The sequence below is a fragment of the Trichechus manatus genome, unplaced genomic scaffold, assembly GCF_000243295.1.
Source record: "Trichechus manatus latirostris isolate Lorelei unplaced genomic scaffold, TriManLat1.0 scaffold00076, whole genome shotgun sequence".
NCBI lineage: Eukaryota > Metazoa > Chordata > Mammalia > Sirenia > Trichechidae > Trichechus > Trichechus manatus.
Window position 1 is genome coordinate 3,146,754 of NW_004444012.1, and position 23,914 is coordinate 3,170,667.

Sequence of the window (23,914 nt, forward strand, 5' to 3'; positions counted from 1 at the left end):
TGGCATAACAAAGCTTATTAAGAAAATGTTCTGCATCCTACTTTGGTGAGTGGCATCTGGGGTCTTAAAAGCTTGCAAGCGGCCATCTGAGATGCATCAATTAGTCCCAACCACCTGGAGTAAAGGAGAATGAAGAACACCAAAGACACAAGGAAAGTATTAGCCCAAGAGACAGAAAGGGCCACCTAAACCAGAGACTTCAGCAGCCTGAGACCAGAAGAACTAGATGGTACCCGGCTACCACCAATGACCGCCCTGACAGGGAACACAACAGAGTCCCTGATGGGGCAGCAGAAAGATGGGGTGCAGAACTCAAATTCTAGTAAGAAGACCAGACTTAATGGTCTGAGATTAGAGGTACCCCAGAAAGCACAGCCCCTGGATTCTCTATCAGCCCAGAACTAAAACAATTTCCAAGGCCAACTCTTCAGACAGGGATTGGACTGGACTGTGGGACATAAAGTGATAGCTTGTGAGGAGTGTGCCTCTTAGCTCAAGTAGATACAAGAGACCAAAGGGGCAGCTTCTGTCCAGAGGTGAGGCTGGAAGGCAGAGAGGGTTAGGAGCTGGTTGATTGGACATGGGGAATCAGGGATGGAAAGGAGGAGTGTGCTGTCACAGAATGGGGTGAGCAATTAGGGTCACATAACAATGTATGTATAAAATTTTGGATGGGAGACTAACTTGAAATGTAAACTTCATTTAGACTACAACAATTAAAAAAAAACAAAAAAGACAATTCAAAATGTAGGATCACAGTTTCTAGCCAATCTGTGAAAAGGTGAAGCTTTCAATGGTTTTGTGCATTTTGCCATGTTAATATATACTGGTCATTCTGTAAGGTTTCTTGGACTCAGGCAGACATGGCTCTGGGAGCATGGTTGTCCGATTTCCCACTTTTGCCTCTCTGAATATATGCCAAATAAAACTTTCTTTTTGCTTTACTAAAAAAAAAGAATTTTCCATTTCAGATCATGATCCTCATAACTGGATTTGAATTCCTCCTGAATAGAATAAGTAGTGAATTTGCTATGGCAACTTAAAATGTGGTACCAGAATGCCTCTCCCATCCTTTAAAACTTGATAATAGTTTCTACATTCCTTAGTGGAAATTCCATCAATTTCCTGTTTTTTCACTCTATTCTTCAAAAGTCATCTAAACAACTCTACTCAGTCCAGCCAGTTACCTGTCTTCTTGTCTTTTCATTCCTCCTCTTTGGGACCCTTTATTTTTGGATGGCTTAGAACCTTATTCTGTTACGCAGCACTATGCATGGTGAGCCAACAGGTCTGTTATTGCCCCCTGAATATTCTCTGGTGTCCCATGAGTAAGGTTACATTTGGTGACCTCCCCTCATCACATCATCATTTGTGCCAATGGCATTATAAATTATGCGTCTCCCTCTGGTCATCATAAAGCTAGTCTAGAGTTGCTTGTACTTGTACCATTCCTGTTACTGCTTTGGGAGAAGTATTCCATTTGTGGTTTGGGGAGGAGGTGAGGCAGTTACCCCCTCAGTGTAAGATTGCCAAATCCAGCCTTAACCTACTACTGGAGGCTAGTTGTCACATTTAGAAACACCCAAAATGAACTATCATATCATGTAGAAGTATCTGTTCAACATAAGTAATCCTTTCATTCAACCATGTCTAGAACAGAGATGTGGCCCCCTGACGTTAATTCTAAGAATATGTATCAATAATTACACCTCAAGCTTCTGCTGGTATTTTTCTATAAATGACCCTAACTCTTAAGCAGAATATTCTCAGCAATCAGTTGTCACCAGACCCTGGTCTTCAACAATTGGCTGGTTTCCCTAATGGTCAATAGTCTTAATTTTGTTACTCTGAAAACAAATATATCTTTCAAGAAGTGGAAGATTTTCCTGCGATGCATAAAGCTGGTCTCACTGCTTTTTCTCCAACTACCATCTGCTGTTATTGTTTTTAAGGGTCCTGCCTTTGCCAAGGCTGCTAACAGTGGCCAAGACCTCATCATGTTGTTCCACCCCCTTCTTTTTCTTGTGTTAAAATGCCTTATATCTTACATCTGGGGGTTTGAAAGACCCTTTGACTAGGCCAATCTGCAATAACAAAAGATTGGCTGGTCCATGAGACTCACACAATCAGAGAATTTCCTTAGTACCAAGTTTTACTAATACAGTTTCAGGGTTCAAACAATCAAGAGACACAGGGGAAGCAGAGAGATGTCCAGGATCAACAGTGCAGCTCTCCAGGTCCCTTCTCACCACACTGGAGACGCTCTGATCCAGGTTATCATGGGAGGTCCCTCAGCAATGCACGTACTTCTCATTAGTTACATAGAAGATAGCAATCTCAGTCATGAACCATCTCCATTTCATATTCAGATAGCCACATACCTCATGTGACATGTTCCAGGGCACCATGCTCCCAATCCAAAGGTTCCAGGCTTGTTTACTAAAAGCAATAGTTAGCAACCAGATACATCCTACTAAAACCAGTCCAAAGATAAGAACTGTTCCCTCCTAGTAAATACCATCAGTATTTTTGTTTTGTCTGTTTTTGCCAGGAGGTCTGTCATTAATATATTTGGAAGATTAGATAGGTTTTTCCTTCTATCCAGACTTGAGTGCTGACTACATAGGTATGTTCATTTTGTGAAATTCATCAAGTTGTATGTCTACTATTTGTGTACTTTTTTATATTTATGTTATAATTCAATGAAAAGTTACTTAAAAAGAAAACAAAACACCGGGCAGATCTATATTTACTGATGTGGCAAAAGCCTTCAAGATATATTGTTGAATGAAAAAAAGCAAGTTGCAGATCAACCTACAGTGTAAAACATCATTCATGTAATAATTAAAATCCACAAAACAATCATGCTATTTCTAATTGTACGTATATAAATAAATAATAAAAAAAGGAATGTAGAAAGATGATCAGTTATTTCTTTGGTGTGTATTTCTGGGAAGGGAGTGAGTGGTTAGGGAGGAGGGAGGACAGAAAACAAATGGAATTTTGTCTTTATCTATGAAGACTGAACATTATATAACAAGAATGTTTCAATGTAACACTAATACAATTAAAAACAAATCTTTCTAAAAGATCAAATTGCTCTCAAAATCCAATGAGCCAATGGCTCTTTAAGTCTAAAATCCAGTGGAAATTCCTTTAAACATTAAGTCATTAAGGTAAAAATTTTATGAGTTCATTGATGCCTGCAAAATGCCAATGTTATGTAACATTATTATCAGAAATATATTTTTATGCATCCATGTAGAACTGAACCTTTTCTATTATAAGACCATTCCATGGTCTACAGGGCCACAAAACTTAGAGAATCCCTTCCCCTCAAGGAAAGGTCCTATTGCCCCGTTTTTTGCTTAAATCATTTTTTGACAACTTTAAATGGGTGGGGTGGGGGGTAGGGGGGCAGTTTGGAGACCTACACTGCATCATATATAAGGAATGTGCCACTCAATAAACTTTTATTTAACACTGTTCTTAAGAATTACTTTCATCTTTGTGTACCTATAGGTAATCAATAGAAATCATAAACTATAATGTAAAAATCAGATCTACACTTTTGTCATTGAGTTACTAAGGACAAACTAGCTCAGTTTTATATTGTTGTGTGGTTCTTAGGTATCGACTCACAGAAACCCTATGTACAACAGAACAAAACGCTGCCCGATCCTGCACCATCTTCCCAACTCTTGCGTTTGAGACCATTGTTGCAGCCACTCTGTTAATCCATCTTGTTGAGGGGCTTCCCATTTTTTGCTGACCCTCTACTTTACCTAGCATCATGTCCTTCTCCAAGGAATGCTCCTTCCTGATAACATGTCCAAAGTACCTAAGAGGAAGTCTCACCATCCTCCCTTCTAAGGAGCATTCTGGCTGTACTTCTTCCAAGACAGATTTGTTCGTACTTCTGGCAGTCCACGGTGTATTCAATATTCTTCGCCAACGCCATAATTCAAATACATCGATTCTTCTTCGGTCTTCCTTATTCACTATCTAGCTTTCACATGAATTATGAGGCAACTGAAAATACCATGGCTTGGGTCAGGCATGCCTTAGTCCTCAAAGTGACATCTCGGCTTTTTAACTCTTTAAAGGCGTCTGTTGCAGCAGATTTGTCCAAGTGCAATACGTCATTTGATTTGTTGACTGCTGCTTCCATGGTCATTGACTGTAGATCCAAGCAAAACGAAATCCTTGACAATGTCAATTATTTTCTCCGTTTATCATGCTTATTGGTCCAGTTGTGAGGATTTTTGTTTTCTTTATGTTGAGGTGTAATCCCTACTGAAGACTACAGTCTTTGATCTTCATCAGTAAGTGCTTCAAGTCCTCTTCACTTTCAGCAAACATTGTTGTGTCATCTGCGTATTGCAGGTTGTTAATGAGTCTTCCTCCAAACCTGATGCCACGTTCTTCTTCATATAGTCCAGCTTCCCGGATTATTTGCTCAGCATACAGACTGAATAAGTATGGTGAAACGATATGATCCAGATGTACATCTTTCCTGATTTTAAACCACACAATATCACCTTGTTCTGTTCGAATGACTGTTCCTTGCTCCTAGTACAAGTTCCTCAGGAGCACCATTAAGAGTCCTGGAATTTCCATTCTTTGCAATGTTATCCATAATTTGTTATGATCCACACAGTTGCATAATCAGTAAAACACAGGTAAACATCTTTCTGGTAGTCTCTGCTTTCAGTCAGGAGCCATCAGCATCAGCAATGACATCCCTCATTGAGTTTCATACTCTACCAAAAGTTTAATACAGCTAAGTTTTTTTTTTTTTTTAGTTTCTCTTTTAATTTAAAATTTTTTACTTAATTGCTTAAATAAAAAATAACATTAAAATAATTTCTACATATAGTTACAATGGATGGTACAGCTTCAAAAAAGTCTCTAGTAAAACATGATATACCTATAGTGTTCTAAGAACATGGAAAAAATTTTAAACTAAAGTCTTCTAATCATTGGTAAAACCAGAGGAACTAAAAGACCTCAATGTAAACATTTTCACTTTAGTCAGCCACTTTTATGGAATGAACACTTGTGAGAGACTGGGTGAGAGCTGATCTGGTGCCGAGAGATCTGCAAGCGGGGATCCTACTTTCAGGATGAACAGACCAGGAATATGTGAGTTGATCTGGTGCCGAGAGATCTGGAAGCAGAGGTCCTACTTTCAGGAGGAACAAACCGGGAATATGTTGCTGCAGTAGTTTGAGGAATGGTTTGCACTGTGACTGGATGAAGCTTTGTCACAACCACTGAGTTCATGGGAGGAAAAACTCTCATTAAACCGATACTAATTCTATTTTTTGAAGCACAATCACATCTTCCTGTGATCTGGGCTGTAACTGTTCTTCCAGTTGCCTGTTGTGCAGATATCACAGCTCTTGGCACATACATTTCTTCTGGTGCAGTAGAAGAAATGTATGTGAAGAAAATCTCTAACCCTCCCAGAGAGGCACACACAAACCCACACACATAAATAAAGGGGCATGCAATATCGGCTACGCATAATTATAAAGATGGCCAAAAAACAAAATGAAACCCGTTGCCCTTGAGTTGATTCTGACTCATAGTGACCCTATAGGACAGAGCAGAATTGCCCCATAGAGTTTCCAGGAGCGGCTGGTGGATTCAAACTGCTGACCTTTTGGTTAGCAGCTAAGCTCTTAACCACTGTGCCACCAGAGCTCCATAAACATGGCAGTTAGGTTAAATTCTATGGCTCTGTCTTTTCAAAAAGGTAAGCTGCCCCTCAGGTCCTAATATATTTCATTTTCTGACAGTCAAAGGTGTAGTCTCTGTTCCTTCCACTAATGTGTCACAGACGTTCATTACAGAACTACACAATCTTCGAAAATCCAAGAGAGAGTGAGAGTGGCAAAGACACAGGGAGAGAATACTCTTCTAGATTCACACAGAAACTCCTATGACAGTATGTTGTGAGAACTTCAACCCTGAGTTACTAACCTCTGCTCAGAAATGAGAACACAAGGATACTTCAGTCCTCCTAACAGCTAAGGAGCTCAACCGCGGGTTCTCTAAATAAGGGTTTCCACTAAAGACCACACCTCAGCTTCAACCGGTATAGGAAATAGGAGAAATATTACAGGATCTACACTCTTCACCTTTCTGTTAATACTGCTTAAAGTGTGAATTTATCTATGCAGTCTTCCACAGCTTGAGACCTCGTTATTTCAGAGATCAGGAAGATAAACACTCTCAAATTAGTTACATGATTTAGGTACAGTGCATTTTCTGTAATAGGTTCATGAAATAAATGTAGTGGGCTCAAATTGTGTGATTTCTTGAAAATGAATATAATCAGAAAAATTCAAAACAAATTAAATTTGTCCCTATGTGCTATCCATATTTGAATCAGATCACCAACTGCCTGCTGTGTCTATAACTGACCAGATGCCATTCTCTCAAACATCATTTTCCCACCAGACCCCGCTTTACTCTCTTTCTGGTATCACAAACAGAACCAAGCTTTTTATTGAAATATTATTCAAAATAGGTAAAAGTCAACCTCTATTGTCTATTTCCTATAGGCCTGAATTCCAAATCCTATAAGAGACCTTCAAATGAAGGGCCGTAATACAATATCAGTTTTAGAGTCAGTTATATAGTAAAAAAAAAGAAAGAAAAGACAGAAGATTCACTATTAACGTTTCCTAAATGGTCAAAGGCCCATTTTTAAACTCCCCTTTCTTTATATATGATGCTTACTCAAGTTCTTCAGCTTGTAACTCTACACAAATTTTCCATTTTAATATTCTAGATCATCCTTTTTTGTTATAACTGCTTATAAGTGAACTGAGATTATGTGTGTGGTAACAGAGAGCTCCCTTGGAAGCCTGGCTACATACCAAAAGCTGCTACTTTGATGATCACCGCTTGGATGTTAGATGATATCATCTCTCGAAGCAAATCTTCCTGGTTTCTCTGCCAAAGGTAAGCTAGAGGCTGGAGATTAAGTCTTTTACACCTATAAAATAAAAAGAAAAAACCAGATGATATCTTAATTTTCTATACTTGATTCCACAGCAATTACTTTTATTTTAAACATACTGCATCTCTCAAGGATTGCAGCATTTAAAATACTTTAAAAAACATGTTTTGCATAATAAAGTTTATATATACAACATAAACATATTTAATTTCCACAGGCTATGCATAAACAGATAAAAATGAAATCTTCAGACAGATTAAAAATACCACTTTTAGTAGGATTCTAAGTTTAGAAATCTATGCAAAAGAGCTTCCCAACACTAACGAATGATTATTCTCATTTTTAGAACGTCCTTGGGTATCAAACTTGTGAAGCAAATGCAAAATAGGCAAATAAATTTATTCTAATAAGCAAACCACATATTATTAAATTTACAATACTTATCATATGAATTATTCCTACCTACTAACTTTGAAATAGTTTTTAGAATACGGCTCTGAGTGAAGAGAACATAATTAAAACAAAAGGTACAATTTACTGAGTGCCTATTATGTTGCAGGGAGTTGACTAGACACTTGATATTCCTGTTGCAGAAGAAACAGTATGGTTTTTTGAGTCAAGACAAATCTGGGCTTGAAATCTGCTTCTGCTACTCACTAGCTGTATGGCTTTGCTAAGTCAACTCTTTGGTAAGTCCTTGTCTTTAGTTTTCTAGTCCAAAAATAAAAATACTTCCTATCAGAGTTCTTGAGAAGATTAAAAGTTGGAGAGTGAAGTCATCCTTTGATCCTCCTTCCCTCACACTCCACATCCAAACTGGCACAATCCAGAACCCCACTGCTATTCAACACCGCTGCTAACACCCTGGCCTGAACCACCATAATCTCTGGAGTCAATATCCCCCTAACTTCTTTCCCTGCTTCCATCCCTGACCCTTTAAAACCCCCTTTCAATACAGTAGCCAATGTGATGCTTTTAAAACATAAAAGGGACCATGGGATCCCCTCTGCTCAAAATCCTCCAGTGGCTCCCCATGACTCCAGGGTAAAGTCCTTGCAATGGATACACATGAATCTTGCCCTGTTCTCTCTCAGACCTCAGCTCCTCGCTCCCCTCACTCCACACTGCCACCCTTGGTCTACTCACTTTGCCTAATGTACCAGGCATGCTCCCTACCTTTCTCACTGCTTCATGCCTCTCCTCAAATGTCAATTTCTCAGGAAGGACTATAACTAATTAATCAAATAAAAGTAACATAGATAAAGAATGTACTAAAATCCTTGGATTAAATAGATATTCAACAAATGGCAGTCAAACTCAAGTGACTTGCCCTAGGCAAACAGTAAACGGCTAAGATCAGATTTCAAACCAAGAACTTGACTCTAAAAGCCATCATCCCTAGTAGACTGCCTGGTTGACCACTGAGGCCAACACTGATCTCTCTCTCTCTCTCACAGAATCCCAATACTTATTCAACGTACCACATGTTTGGTCTTTTACACATGGTTTGTTGGTAGCTGCAGTCCAGTCAATTACAATTCATAGAAACCCTATGTACAGAGAACAAAATGCTGCCCAGTCCTGCACCCTGCTCACAATCGTTGCTATGTTTGAGCCCATTGTTGTAGCCACTGTGTCAATCCATCTTGTTGAGGGTCTTGCTCTTTTTCACTGATCCTCTACTTTACCAAGCATGATGTCCTTCTCCAGGGACTGGTACCTCCTTATTACACGTCCAAAGTATGGAGGATTAAATACAGCATTCTGGCTATACTTCCTCCAAGACAGATTTGTTCATTCTTCTGGCAATCCATGGTATATTCAATATTCTTCACCCACACCATAATTCAAAGTCATCAATCCTTCCTTATTCATTGTTCAGCTTTCACATGGATATGCAGCAACTGAAAATACCATGGCTTGGGTCAAGTGCACCTTAGTCTTCAAAGTGACATTTTTTGTTTTAATACTTTAAAGTGGTCTTTGTCAGCAGATTTGCCCAGTGCAATACATCCTTTGATTTCTTGATTGCTGCTTCCATGGGTGCCAGTAAGTGCTTCAAGTTCTCTTCGCTTTCAGCAAGCAAGGTTGCGTCATCTGCATATCACAGGTTGTTAATGAGTCTTCCACCAATCCTGATGCCACTTCTTTTTCATATAGTCCAGCTTCTTCGAATATTTTGCTCAGCATACAGATTGAATAAGTATGGTGAAAGGATACAACCCTGGCACGCACCTTTTCTGATTTTAAACCACACAGTATTCCCTTGTTCTGTTCGAACAACTGCTTCTAGGTCTATGCACAGGTTCTTCATGAGCACAATAAAGTGTTCTGGAATTCTCATTATTTGCAATGATATCCATAATTTGTTATGACTCACATAGTTTAATAGTTTACACAGTCAATAAAACACAGGTAAACATCCTTCTGGTATTCTCTGCTTTCAGCCAAGATCCATCTGACATCAGCAATGACAGCCCTCATCCCATGCCCTCTTCCAGCTTGAATTTCTGGCAGATCCCTGTAGATGTACTGCTGCAACATTTCTGAACTATGTTCAGCAAAATTTTATTGTGTGTGATATTAATGATATTGTTCAATAATTTCCACTTTCCGTTGGATCACCTACCCTTGGAATAGGTGCAAATATAGATCTCTTCCACTCAGTTGGCCAAGTAGCTGTCTTCCAAATTTCTTGGCAGAGATGAGTGAGTACTTCCACTGTTGCATCCATTTGTTGAAGCATCTCAACTGGTATTCTGTCAATTCCTGGAGCCTCATTTTTTGCCAATGTCTTCAGTGCAGTTTGGACTTCTTTCTTCAGTACCATCGGTTCTTGATCATATGTTACCTCCTAAAATGGCTGAACGTTGACCTTTTTGGTTCAGTGACTCTGTGTATTCCTTCCATCTTCTTTTGATGCTTCCTGTGTTCTTCAATATTGCAACTTGAGGCTTGAATTTTTTCTTCAGTTATTTCAGCTTGAGAAATGCTGAGCGTGTTCTTCCCTTTTGGTTTTCTATCTCCAAGTCTTCGTACCTTTCACTATAATACTTTACTTTTCTTCTTGAGTCGTCCTTTGAAATATTCTGTTCAGCTCTTTTACTTCACTTCTTCTGTTTGCTTTAGCTGCTCTAAGTTCAAGAGCAAGTTTCCGAGTCTCTTCTGACTTTCATTTTGATCTTTCCTTTCTTTTTAATGACCTTTTGGCTTTCTTCATGTATGATGTCCTTGATGTTATCCCACAGCTCCTCTGGTCTTTGATTATTAGTGTTCAATGCATCAAGTCTGTTCCCGAGATGGTCTCTAAATTCAGGTGGGATATACTCATGTTTGTACCTGGGCTCTTGTGGACTTGTTTTAATTTTCTTCAGCTTCAACTTGAACTTGCATATGAGCAACTGATGATCTGTTTTGCAGTCAGTCCCTGGTCTTGTTCTGACTGATGATATCGAGCTTCTCTGTTGTCACTTGCCACAAATGCAGTCGATTTTATTCCTGTGTATTCCATCTGGTAAAGTCCATGTGTACAGTCACCGTTTATGTTGCTGATAAAAGGTATTTCCAATCAATAAGTTGTTGGTCTTGCAGAATTCTATCATACGATCTCTGGCATCATTTCTATCACCAAAGCCATATTTTCCAACTACTGATCCTTCTTTGTTTCCAACTTTTGCATTCCCATCATCAGTAATTATCAACGCATCTTGATTGCATTATATCAATTTCAGACTGCATAAGTTGATAAAATTCTTCTATTTCTTCATCTTTAGCATTAGTGGTTTGTGCATAATTTGAATAACAGTTGTATTAACTGGTTTTCCTTGTAGGTGTATACATATTATCCTATCACTGACAGTGCTATACTTCAGGGCAGATCTTGAAATGTTCCTTTTGACGAGACTATGACATCGCAATTTGTCACTCCTGGCATAGTAAACCATATGACTGTCTGATTCAAAATAGCCAATACTGGTCCATTTCAGCTCACTGATGCCTAGAATATTGATCTTCCATTTCATTTTTGATAACTTCCAATTTTCCTTGATTCATACTTCATACATTCCACATTCCAATTACTAATGGATGTTTGCAGCTGTTTCTTCTCATTTTGAGCCACGCCACATCAACAAATGAAGTTTCTGAAACTTTACCCTATCCACATCATTAGGGTTAACTCTACTTTGAGGAGGCCACTCTTCCCCAGTCATATTTTGCATGCCTTCCAACCTGAGGGGCTCATCTTCCTGCACTATATTGGACAATGTTCTGCTGCTATCTAAAAGGTTTTTGCTGGGTAATTTTTTTTCAGAAGTAGATTGCCAGGTCCTTTTTCCTAGTCTGTCTTAGTCTGGAAGCTCTGCTGAAACCTGCCCACCATGGGTGACCCTGCTGTTATTTGAAATACTGATGGTATAGCTTCCAGCATCACAGCAACACGTAAGCCACTACAGTATCACCACCTGACAGAAAAGTAGTGGCCTTTACACATACATGGTCCTAAAGATATCACTATTGTTTTAATGCACATATATCCCGACTTTCAAAAAAAATAAAACCTTCCTCACTGCAGAGATTGTTTCATATAATTTTCCTTTGTATATTCCAGATCATCTAAAGCAATGTTGAGACAGTTTATGAACATAAAGACAATAAAACTTAAACTACCCCTGTGACATATACATCACAGTTCTTGCTGTCCTCCCACTAATGTTTAATGCCTACTAATTACACTAGCCTTGCTACCCTTTTTTTAGCTACTAAAGTTTTTGAATTGAAAAATAAAACTTTATTCCTGCCTGTGCCTATTGCAAAACCCTTAGTTCTTACTTTGAGATCCATCAATCATCATAATCTTTTGACAAATTAATTTTAAACTCTAGTCAAACTTTTTCACCTATTTAAACTCCTCACACCATAGCTCAAATATACTTCCTCTGTAAATCAGTGCTGCATTTGACCTTGTGATGTCTATTAAACTCTTTATATTTTGAAAATATCATGATGATACACAAACCACAAACTGGGGATAGACTAATATGAAACTGAGTTTGTAGACTAACTGACTCCCAGTAACACGTCTCTTAAAATATTTCAAGGATAAAATTATTGCGGATATGGTCTATGGTATAAAACGTGAGGATCTCAAATCTTAGACTGCGTTTTGAGGAAAATCTTGCCTATATATATGTCTTTGCCATGGGCCTTCTTCCATGCAGATATAAGACAGCCTCCTAATCAGGAGCACATCCCCATTTGCTTTTTTAACTTCCACAGATGTCAGCCCTATCTCCAGTTTGGCTATCCATTAAGCCACGTGGATTTGAATTTCTTCAAAAATATAGATCTGTAAACTAAATAATTTTCAGAGACTACAACCTAAAATTCATTGCCATTCAAAACTTGCTAAGAAAAATATTATGCCTAATGTATAGCTTAAAGGACAGGCAGGCCATTCTGTGTGTAGACCAGCTATGCTCTAATGGAAGCAGGCACAATGTACAGAAAGGTTTTACAAAATACACATGCTTGATCTCCTGCCCCACTTCCAACTTCCCTTCTCCAGAGATTCTGATATACCCCAAACTGTGAAATCATTATACTCCCCTTCACTTAACTATAATTTAATCTACTTTCCCTTCAATTGGATTTAATATTCTGTATTTTTTTTAACTGCCTTAAATCCACTGTGGAATTTATCAGAAAATAAATACAATTAAAATAAAACGTATTTTCAGGTCCATTAATACATAAGTTTTTAATGACATAGTTAATATAACACTTCTTTGCCAATAACACGAAACTATTACATAAATACAACACTTGCCTCAACTCCATGTATCTTTTGAATGGAAAATGACAGCTTATTTCTAAGTCATGTTGTGCTCAAGATTAACACTGGCGTCCACAGTTTCTTTTTTGCCAATATAATTATGTGGAAAATCTCTATACGATATATTTTATTTGTCCCAATGATAAATTAAAAATGAAAAATGAATTAATTTAGGTGTGTTTTTCTAAGCCAACATTAAATAATCATTATTATCATTTGTCCTTATGATTTTAGAATGGATCAATGGAATTTACTATTTTGGTATTTGTAGATACAGACTAAATTTTTTATTAGTGCTACATCCCATGGGGAGAAGCTGGTGGAACAGCAATTTAAAAATTCTTTGAAAACTGAATGGCTATCTATAGAAGTATTTCAAACTAATGAATATTTTTGGCCATCACCTGAATTCTATGAACCAAAGAGAGATTCTTTCAATAAGCTTTTTTTTCCTTTAAAATATTAGTACTTTCCTTCTATTAGCTCCTTATTTTTAGTACAAATGATGATGAATTAAAAGACATTAATATGGTATATGAAATCAAATAAGAAAATATTTAAGATAATATTTTTTACATTTTTTAATTTTATCTCAATTTTTTATTATAAATATATTTTTTTCCTTAGAGTAAGTTAGGAGCCCTGGTGGCACGGTGGTTAAGAGCTCAGCTGCTAACCAAAAGGCTGGCAGTTCAAATCCACCAACACTCCTTGGAAACCCTGTGGGGCGGTTCTACTTTGTCCTGTATGGTCGCTATGAGTCGGAATCGACATGACGGCAACGGGTTTTTTGGTTATAGTAAGTTAAGAAACTCTCATGTATAATCTAAGGGCAGAAGAAAAGTAAATGTGAGGCTTTTGTTACTTTGGTAAATATACAAATCTGGTTCCATGGTGTGATGGTTAAGATTGTATGTCAACTTGGCTAGACCATTATTCTCAGTGTTTTAGCAGTTGTATAATGTTGTGATCACCCCCACGATGGAATCTGCTGAGTGGTACTGGCGGAGGCGGGGCCTGGGGCAGCTCACCGCCCTCTCAGTTTCACGTCTCTGCCTTCCGCCGGTTACCCTCTGCCTGCTCGCCTCACGAAGGTTTTTGGCTTGTTCCAGACTCAGCAGCTGCCTCTTGTCTCACCTCCAGTACGTGGGACTTGAGCTAGCAGCTTACCTGTTGATCTCGGAATTCGTCGAACTTCTCAGCCTGCAAGCAAGAGTCCAGTTCCCCAACCTGCCGACCTTAGGTTCGCCAGCCCCTGCAGCTACCTGAATCAGGAGAAACCTGATTGTCTTGTCTGCTGATCTTGGAATTCATTGACCTTCACAGCCTGTGAGCGGGAGCCCCTCTCCGACCTGCCAACCTTGGGTTCACCAGCTTCTGCGGCTATGTAAACTGGGAGAGGCCTCTACCCTGATCTGTGGACTTGGGACGTTTTAGCCACTACAACTGCGTGAGCTATTTCCTTGATATAAATCTCTCTCTATATATATTTACATGCTTTACTGGTTTTGCTTCTCTAGAGAACCCAGCCTAAGACACATGGGGTATGTAGAATATCACATTTACTTATTATTTGGATAAAATTACTCATTTTTCATTTATTCACATTCTTAAAATACATATAATTTCAAAATACAGGACAAATTAGTGTTCTCTTACACATTTTCTACTCGAACACGCTGATAGTCAGAAAGTATAGCACCTACTGATATCCCCTCTACTTCTTCTTTTTCCTGAAAATAAAGAAAAAATACATAACTTTTAAAAAATAAACATATGACACTGCATCATGCTTCAAAAACTATAAACGAACTATGTCTCATTCAGGAAACTTTGAAGCAAAGTAATTTACTTAAAGTACAGTGCACATTCAAGAAAAAATAATGTGTGTGTTAAGTCACCCTCCCAGCCATGAGGAAAATAATTATTCATTATTCTTTTCACTTAATAGCTCAAACAAATAGAGGTCATTTTCCATGGAGAAAGCACTAACAGACTTACTGATATCTGACAGAAATTTTCCGTGAAATTTCTATTTAAGAACAATATTTTTCCAGCTTACATTAGTCATTCAAACAGAACAAGGGGATAGTGCACTGTTTAAAATCAGAAAACGTATGCATCAAGGTTGTATCCTTTCACCACACTTATTCAATCTGTATGCTGAACAAATATTCCAAGAAGGTGGATTATATGAAGAACGCGGCATAAGGACTGGAGGAAGACTCACCAACAGCCTGTGATATGCAGATGACACAACCTTGCTTGCTGAAGGTGAGGAGGACTTGAAGCACTTTTTGATGAAGATCAAAGACTATAGCCTTCAGCATAGATTACACCTCAACATAAAGAAAACAAAAGTCCTCACAACTTGACTAATAAGCAACATCATGATAAATGGAGAAAAGACTGAAGTTGTCAAGGATATCATTTTACTTGGATCCATAATCAACACCCATGGAAGCAGTAGTCAAGAAATCAAATGACATATTGCATTGGGCAAATCTACTGCAAAAGACCTTTTTAAAGTATTAAAAAGCAAAGATGTTACTTTGAGGACTAAGGTGCACTTGACCAAAGTCATGGTATTTTCAATCACCTCATATGAATGTGAAAACCGGACAAGGAATAAGGAAGACTGAAGAAGAATTGATGCCTTTGAATTATGGTGTTGGCAGAGAATAACGGATATACCATGGACTTCCAGAAGAAGGAACAAATCTGCTTTGGAAGAAGTACAGTCAGAATACTCCTTAGAAGTGAGGATGGCGAGACTTCATGTCACATATTTTGGACATGTTATCAGAAGAGACCAATCCCTGGAGAAGGACATCATGCTTGGCAAAGTTGAGGGTGAGCGAAAAAGAGGACGACCTTCAATGAGATGGATTAAATCAGTGGCTGCAACAATGGGCTCAAACACAGCAATGACTGTGAGGATGGCGCAGGACCTCCCGTTGTAAGTAGGGTCTCTATGAGTCAGAACCAACCTGACGGCAACAATAACTACGAATAACTTTTTTCTTTTTAATTTAACAGTGGCATAAGTAGATATGATGGTTTTTATCTGAAACTTAGTAAAAGATGAAAAAGAGATAGTAGAAGCATTGCCTGGAAAACAATACAGCACAGTGGATATAGACTTCTACAACAGGAAAGAAGGAATAAATTATTATCAACCGAGTTTCAACTAAGAACATCCAGCAGTATAAGAAGCAGAGTCCCATAGGGACGAGGACTTTTCGATGCAGCATACCTACTAATGACCTGGTGGAGAATGTAAATTCAGGTTTGATCAAGTTTGCAGATGATACAAAGCTAGGATGGATTAAAAAAGAAGAAGATCAATCAAGTACATGAATGGATATGTACAACTTGGGGATTTGGAAGCACAGGTCTAAGATGGGATTTAATGTAAAGAAGTGTAAGATAATACACTTATGACAGGGTAACACACAACACAGGTATAAACGAGGTGACTATTATCTAGAAAACAGTATGAAGAAAGTGACTGGGGGGGCATTACTAATAATGAACTGAATAGAAATTCTTCAAATAGGAATAAAAGAAAATCTATCCTAACATACGGAGGTACAGAAGAAACTGCTTCAGAGAAATAACTTCATTATTAATACATTGGTTTTTCCAAACTTGGAAATCTTTCATCACTTTCATCAAACCCACAAAGGAAAACAATAGTGTTTCACATAAAATAAAAGTAATACCTCAAGAAATACCGAAATAACCCCATGTGTCCTAAAAGGATGCCATAATATATAAGCAAAAATGTACAAGAAGAATCACTCAAGTCTTTAGAGATAAAGTCAATTTAAAACTTTCCCTCCAAAATGGAGAAATATCTGATCAAACTTCCCAAAAATAAAATGATTCTTTCTATCAGATAAGGTTCCAGGAAAGGAGCTATTTCCTTTACTTTCCTCTTTCAGCAACTTCATGAGAACATTTGCTTATAACCTTTTTCTAACCTTCCTACTCATTTTCTTTTCATAAAAGTCACTGTACTCATTAGAAAAAGTCAAGGCATAGTGTTACTCATTAAATGCAAATAGGGAATAGACCACAGAACAGTGAACACACTTGTCAAATGATCAAAATTTTATATTCCTTTTCCATATAAGTGCTTATCTGAAGCTCTGACATGAGAAAATATGAAGTACTGTGTGTATGTGTATGTGCATATTTCTCTATAAATCATGAAAACAAAGACAAGAGCAACTGATGTTTTTCATCCTAAGCTAAGTCTAATCACTGTTAAAATAATAATTCACATTTATTATCCATTTAATATGTGCTAATGTGCTATGATTCTCATTTAATGCTCACCACAACACTGGGATAATTACTATTTAATTCTTCTTAGTCTACGAGCATTCTCTGAAATTCTCTTTCCTTCCATGTCTTTGTTTTCTACTTGATAACACCTAAAGCATCAGCTCTAGAATCATATACCTAGTAGCATTCTGAGTGTTCTTCAGCACTAGGCCTATACATTGATCATTAGCTTTATGTGCTCAACACGGACTACAACTACCCCTTGGAAATCCAGCCCTACCACCTACTGCGTCTGTGATTTTGTGTCCGCTTCCCCATCTGTAAGGTGGAAATAATAATCACTCTTATTTTAGGGTTATAGCGAGGGTTGAGTAAAATAACCCAAGTAAATAACAGTGTCCAGGACTTTGTAAGAACTCAATAAATATTTTCTTCTTTCATTATCATACTCTTATTATTACCACTACGTTACTATTACTACTCCTTACTCCTCCTCCTCCTGGATAAAGGCCTAATTCTTTCACTTGACAAAGCCCTTCACTCCTGAGCCATAACCTCTTGTCCATTATCACTTCTCAACAGTAGCCTACTAACCCTTGGCACTCAACTCTACACTCTAGTTACCACAAACTCCTCCAACATAGCGAGTCCTGAGTAATTTAAGGATAAGTAAGACTTCTGTTGAATGCTTAATCATTCTGAACATAAATAGTCATTGGAAGAAAGAAAAATAGATCTTTAAAATATAAAGATCTATCACACTCTTTAGAAAAGATGAAGTGAAGTCCAGACTCTGACCTATATCATTTTGGGGGGAAAAAAGTCAGTAAATTAACAACAGTGGCAAAATTACAGCAATGGTCACTGAGAAACAAAGAATAGCTACTGAAGATATCACACTGAGTAGCATAAAGACAGAAGCAAACAAATCACACTGTGCCACAGTCAAAATAAAAACGGGTGTGCTGCAAAATACAGTGACTATCTAACCACCTCCCCGGGCTCTAATTCTACGCCCATCAAGCAACCTTCACACTAGAGTTTTGGTCGCCTTATTTCCCAACCCTGAAAGATTACGCAAATCCATCAAAATAAGCATTTTTATCTGGTTAATGCAAGTGGTCTACTTTATAAATTAATGAATTGGTGTTCTAATTTATACATTAGTCTAAATGAGTTTGGTTTGTATTAGTCTCTGCTGGAGAGACTGATAACTTCTTGGTACACAGTCAGACTGAGGTCGTCGGCATGGAGAGCTACAACACAGCACCCACCAAGGTAACATTACCAAAGTAAAGCAGCCACATAACCAACCTCTCCCAATGACACCACTGACTGCCATGTCATCGTTCTTTAATTTTTATACTTAGCATTAAAACAGGCTACCAAAAATGTTCTCCATGTCCATCCTATGTATGAGTTTCCTAAATAATATTATCCCTACCCTTGGGAAGTTCAGGCATTAAACCTAAGCAATAAGGAAAGTGACAGGAAAGCAAAAAGTTGGAGAACGTTCCACAGAGGAGGTGACTTGGGGCCCTAATCTTCGAGGACATACTTGATTTTCTCTGCTGAGAAAGAACGAGAGATGGGTGGGGCACAATCCAGCAGAGTGAAGAGGATAATACGAGGCAACAAAATTAAGTGCTTGGTATGTTAAGGAAAGGCCAACAGCGTGGCACAGCTGGGGCTGAAAGGACGCATCAAGCCATGGAACCCTAAGAGACTGGACAGGCAAACTGGGACCAAGCTGCTGAGAAATGTGACTTGCATCCCAAAGGCAATGGAAAGCCCCTCCCTATGGAAAAAAACCAAAAACCAAATCTGTTGTCATTGAATCAATTCCAACTCATAGCAACCCTAAAGGACAGAGCAGAACTGCCCCATAGAGTTTCCAAGGAGCGGCTGGTGAATTCAAACTGCCGACCTTTTGGTTAGCAGCTGCAGCACTTAACCACTACGTCACCAGGGTTTCTGTAGTTTTTTTTTTTTTTTTTTTTAAATCAAGTCTATTGAGGTACAATTCACGCACAATAAACTTCATCCATTTAAAGTGTACGTTTCAGGAGTTTTGACAACTTATATACCAGTAAAACTGCCACCACAATTAAGACACAGATTATTTCGATCACTCCCAAAAGATTCTTTGCATCACTTTGCAGTCTAATCCTCCCTTCATCCAGCTTCAGGCAACTTCTAATCTGCTTTCTGTTACTATACATTACTTCGCATTTTCTAGAATTTTATATAAATGGTATCACACAGTATCTATCTTTTTGTTTCTAGCTTCTTTGACTCATCATGTTGTACGTGTATATATCCATAGTTCATTCCCTTTTATTCCTTTTTATCCATTGGATGGATTACCATGTTTTGTTTATCCATTCATCTGTTGATAGATATTTGGGTTATTTCCAGTTTGGGATTCTGGTGAATAAAGCTGCTATAAACTTTCCTATATGTCTTTTTGTGGACTTATGGTTTCATTTCTCTTGGTTCACTGTAGGATTTTAAGAAGTGAGTATGATCATATATTTACAAGTAGCAAGACACACCTGGTGGCAATCTGAAGGACAGATTAGAGGGTACAGAAAGAGAAGGAGCCTAGTTTGAAAGAACTGAAGAATAAGAGGTCAAATTCAAGCCCTAATTTAGAGACAAAATAGAATTATGGCACCAACTGAACAGAGAGAAGAAGCATATGTAAAGGCGGGACCTAAGATTCTAGTTTCAGCCACCATTGACTGCAAAAGGAAACATACATTTTAAAAGAAAATACTGAGTTTATTTAGCTTTGTATATGTTGTGTTCAGTATGTTTACTAGATATTCAAAGTAGATAAGACTATTAGGTACACTGAACACAACTTTAGTGCTCAACAGAGTAGAGAGAAAGAAGTGGGTGTTGTCAGCATACGGGAGAACCTGAAGCACAGGAGTAAACAAGATCCTCAGGAGACAGGACCTAAGATGAGAAGGGGGCTGAGTGTAAGACACCAGGGTGTGTGAGCACGTAGGAAGGGGGGGGAAAATACAGTGAAGACACCAGGAAAGAGCGCTCACAATGAAGGAGACACAACCAGGAGACAGTAAGTACATTTACACAAAGAGAGAATATTTTGATAAAAGGATAAAGTAACAATACTATCGAGTACCTAGTATGTGTCAAGACTTGTGCTATGTACTTTATATATCTTATCTCAGTTAATCCTCATAACAACCCAGGATACTATTAAACTGATTTTACGTGTGAGAAAAGGAGATTAACCTCATTTAAGCTGACATAAAGGGTAAGTAGAATCATCAACCTTAAGCTGAGGTCTGTCTGCCAAACACATCTGTGCTCTTTCTTATATACATGGTACCCCATACTGTAGAAAGTGCAAAAAGACCACTGGAGTTTGTAATCAGGAGGTTGTTGATGACCACTAAGAGGGTCCACCATTTCTGATGGAATCACAAACAAAACATCTGAAGGAAAAAGACACAAACTGTTGCCAAATTCTTCAAACAATAAACTTCAGATCCTAAGTGAAATATAATTAATCAACCCATGAATATCTATTGCCAAATTCAACAACAGTCAGATAATTTGGTGAGTTGAATACATATTAAATGATCTTCCAATCATCAAGGTGACCAAAAGCTAAACAAGGAGTTAAGACCAAAGGGGGAGAAAATTTTTAAAAATAATGTCAGGAAGAGAGAAGTTAGAGACAACATTGCTAAGCCACACAAGTGGAAACCATTTGGCTTAGACCATTATCACTATCAGTGATGGATGTGTCTAAGTTCAACCTAGGAAATAATAAAGTCAGCAAGAGCATCACTGAGTACTAGAAACAGCAGTGCAGAATGTCATTAAACATTTGTATTAGTTACTGCTCTCAACAATGCTCTGAGGTAGGTTATCATCATCGTCCTCGTTTTATAAATACGGGACTCTAAGAGATTATTACAGAGTCAGCTACTACCAGATTAAAACGTAGACATCACAGGTCCATTTGTTGCTTACATCACTTTTTCCCTCCAATCTCTGTCAAAGTAATACAACCTGCAAGATTTCTGGGAAGCTAGTCCAGGCAGCTATTTGAACTACATTGCCAATCATAACAATAGAGAGGGCCCTTGCAAAAGCAAACATATATACACGCCACAAATTGGTACAGGCAGAGCTTCGTTAGTATTATTTCCACACTTACCTGTAGGTAAAAGGAGAGTTATACCAGGGGTTTATTCAGGAAGAACCAATATGTCAACACATTGTTTAAGAAACCAAGGGCTGAATACAGATAAATAGCCACGCCTCTCAAAATACATTCTTAATGGCTAATGTGGAAGAAAAGCCACAGCAACTTCCAGGCTTCTCCACTGAGGCTGGAAGTACTGTGTAGCAAACAGCTGATTTATGAAAAACTGTGAGTGTGTGCATGCACTCGCATGCTGTACATGTATAAGTAAGTCCAGCCCTTAGTCTTCTATAGAAAATGCTGGAAATTCTTAGTTGCGATGAGCATTTATTTTAAAGCAGAGAAAGACTAAGTCTTCTTCCGGATGAATTCATGGCACACTGCTAACGGTGATGACCTACCCTGGCGAGTAGGATTGGGTGGTGAATGAAGGTCAGTGAAAAAAAAGGAAGACCCTCAATGAGATGGACTGACACAGTGGCTGCAACAATGGGCTCAAACATAGCAACAATTATGAGGATGGTGCAGAACAGGGCAGTGTTTTTATTTCTGTCGTACATAGGATCACTATAGGTTGGAACTGACTCAATGGTACCTACCAACAACAACACTTACTTGGACATGTTATCAGGATGGATCAATCCTTAGAGAAGGATATTCAGGCTTGGTAAAGCAGACGGTCAGTGAAACAGAAGAAGACCCTCAACAAGAAGAAACCGACACAGTGGCTGCAATGATGGGCTCAAACAGCAACGGTTGTGAGGATGGTGCAGGACTCGGTAGTGTTTTGTTCTGTTGTACTTGGGTCACTATGAGTTGGATCCAACCTGATGGCAGCTAACAACAAATACACACACACACACGTGTGCATGTATTTAAATTTGATAACACCCAAAGTTGATGAAGGTATGGGAAACTGTATTACACTAATGAGGCTGTGACTAGTAAAACAATTTTGAAAAGAAATTTTGCAATACATATCAAGGATCTTTATTATGTTTATTCTCTTAGACCAAAAAATTTCATATTTCTTTTCTTGTAATTACTTTAGTCTATAAAAATAATTGAAGAGTTCCGGCAAAACGGCGCTTTAGGCAGAAGCACCATGCTGTCCCTCCACAGCAAAGATCCAAAAAACTAAGCCGAACAGAGAATACAACAATCCTGAAACCCTAAAACATCAAATGAAGAGAGAAAGAACTCAGCCAAGCACCAACTAGAGTGAGAAAACTGACAGAGAACAGAGAGCGAGGAAAGATTCATGCTGACGTCCCCTACCAGCTAACCCAGCGCAGATACGCCATCTTGGACTCCTATCAGAGACCAGCAAACGGGGTATGAGAAAGCAGCCTCACAGAGCTTCCAGCGGGAGACAAAACAACCGGTAATTGGTGATATATGCTTTCCCACCCCCCACCCTTCTTCACCCCGACTCGGCCTCCTCTGCTTCCCACGGTCACAGTCTCTTGACCAGGAAACAGTGGCTGCTTGGATTACACACACCCGAATGGGTGGCTGTCTGAGTGCCATTTATTGGCTGCTGGTGTTGCTTTTTTTCTGCTTCTTTTTATTTCTTCCTTGCCTCTACTTACCTCCCCCTCCTTTAGCTCAAGTACCTCGCTCTGTGAGCCATCTTCGCTTCTTCCTGAGGGGCTGCAGAGCTCCAGTAATTTGTGATATACGCTTTCCCACTATCTACCCTTCTTTACCCACACTCAGCCCCCTCTGCTTCCCACGGACACAGTCTCTTGTCCAGAAACACCAGCCTGCACTAGCTGGCTCTCTGAGTGCCATTTGTTGGCTGCTAGTGTTGCTTTTTTTTTCTGCTTCTTTTGACTTCTTACTTGCCTCTCGCCACCTCCCCCTCCCTTCGCTCAAGTACCTGGCTCCGTGCGCCATCTTTACTTCTTCCTGAGGGGCTGCAGAGCTCCGTTCGAGTGTGGAGCTGCTTCCCGGTTTGGGCCGCCGCGCTGCTGGGATCCCAGGGCTTTTGTTCGTTTGTTTGTTTTGAATTGTTTGTTTGTTTTCTTTTCCTTTTCTTGAGTTGGGAGCCCCTTCTGGCCAGGCTGAGCTGCGTGGCAGTGAGAAGCCCCTTCGACTTCCACAGACGTGCAGAGGGATCCCTGAGGACATTTCTTTCTACGTTGGTTTTTTTTTTCTTTTTTTCTGTTTCTTTCGGGGCCTTTCTTGTTTTGTTTTCTTTTTCCTCTTTTTCCCTTTTTGTCTTTCTTCGTTGCTCAGTTTCTTTTCTCTCTATATCTTCCTTCTCTTTCTGCTCCCTGAAAACCTGGCGTTGTATACCTCTACGCCTTCTAGCCAGGCTGTACTGCAACACTTGAGAGCGACTTCCCCAGACCTCATAGCTGCACCAGTGGGATCCCTGGGAATTTTGCAGTTCTTTAACCTTTCTTATACTTATTTATTCATTTTTTTTCTTTTCTTCCTCCTCCCCTTTCAGTTTTTCTCCATTTCATAGTCTCTCATCTCTCCACTCCAATGGCAAGCTCCCCTAACATTCTTTTTTGTTTGTTTGTATGTTTTGGCTCCTGTTCCTCTCTCCTCTCTCCCATATCCATCTTAGCTCCACACATAACAATCTCCCCGCTGCATCCTGCCTACCTGCACC

General features: G+C 38.8%; 1 protein-coding gene across 2 annotated transcripts in view; it reads right to left on the minus strand.

Annotated features, from left to right (window-relative positions):
* The window catches only part of DPH6 (diphthamine biosynthesis 6), a 204,195-nt gene that overhangs the window by 82,368 nt on the left and 97,913 nt on the right, over positions 1-23,914 (minus strand). For both annotated transcript variants that reach the window (XM_004380602.2, XM_023735112.1), the window contains exons 4-5: positions 14,466-14,539; positions 6,891-7,009 (exon numbers count right to left, since the gene is read on the minus strand). In XM_004380602.2, coding sequence (XP_004380659.1) covers positions 6,891-7,009; positions 14,466-14,539 — 193 coding nt within the window. The remainder of the gene's footprint in view (positions 1-6,890; positions 7,010-14,465; positions 14,540-23,914) is intronic.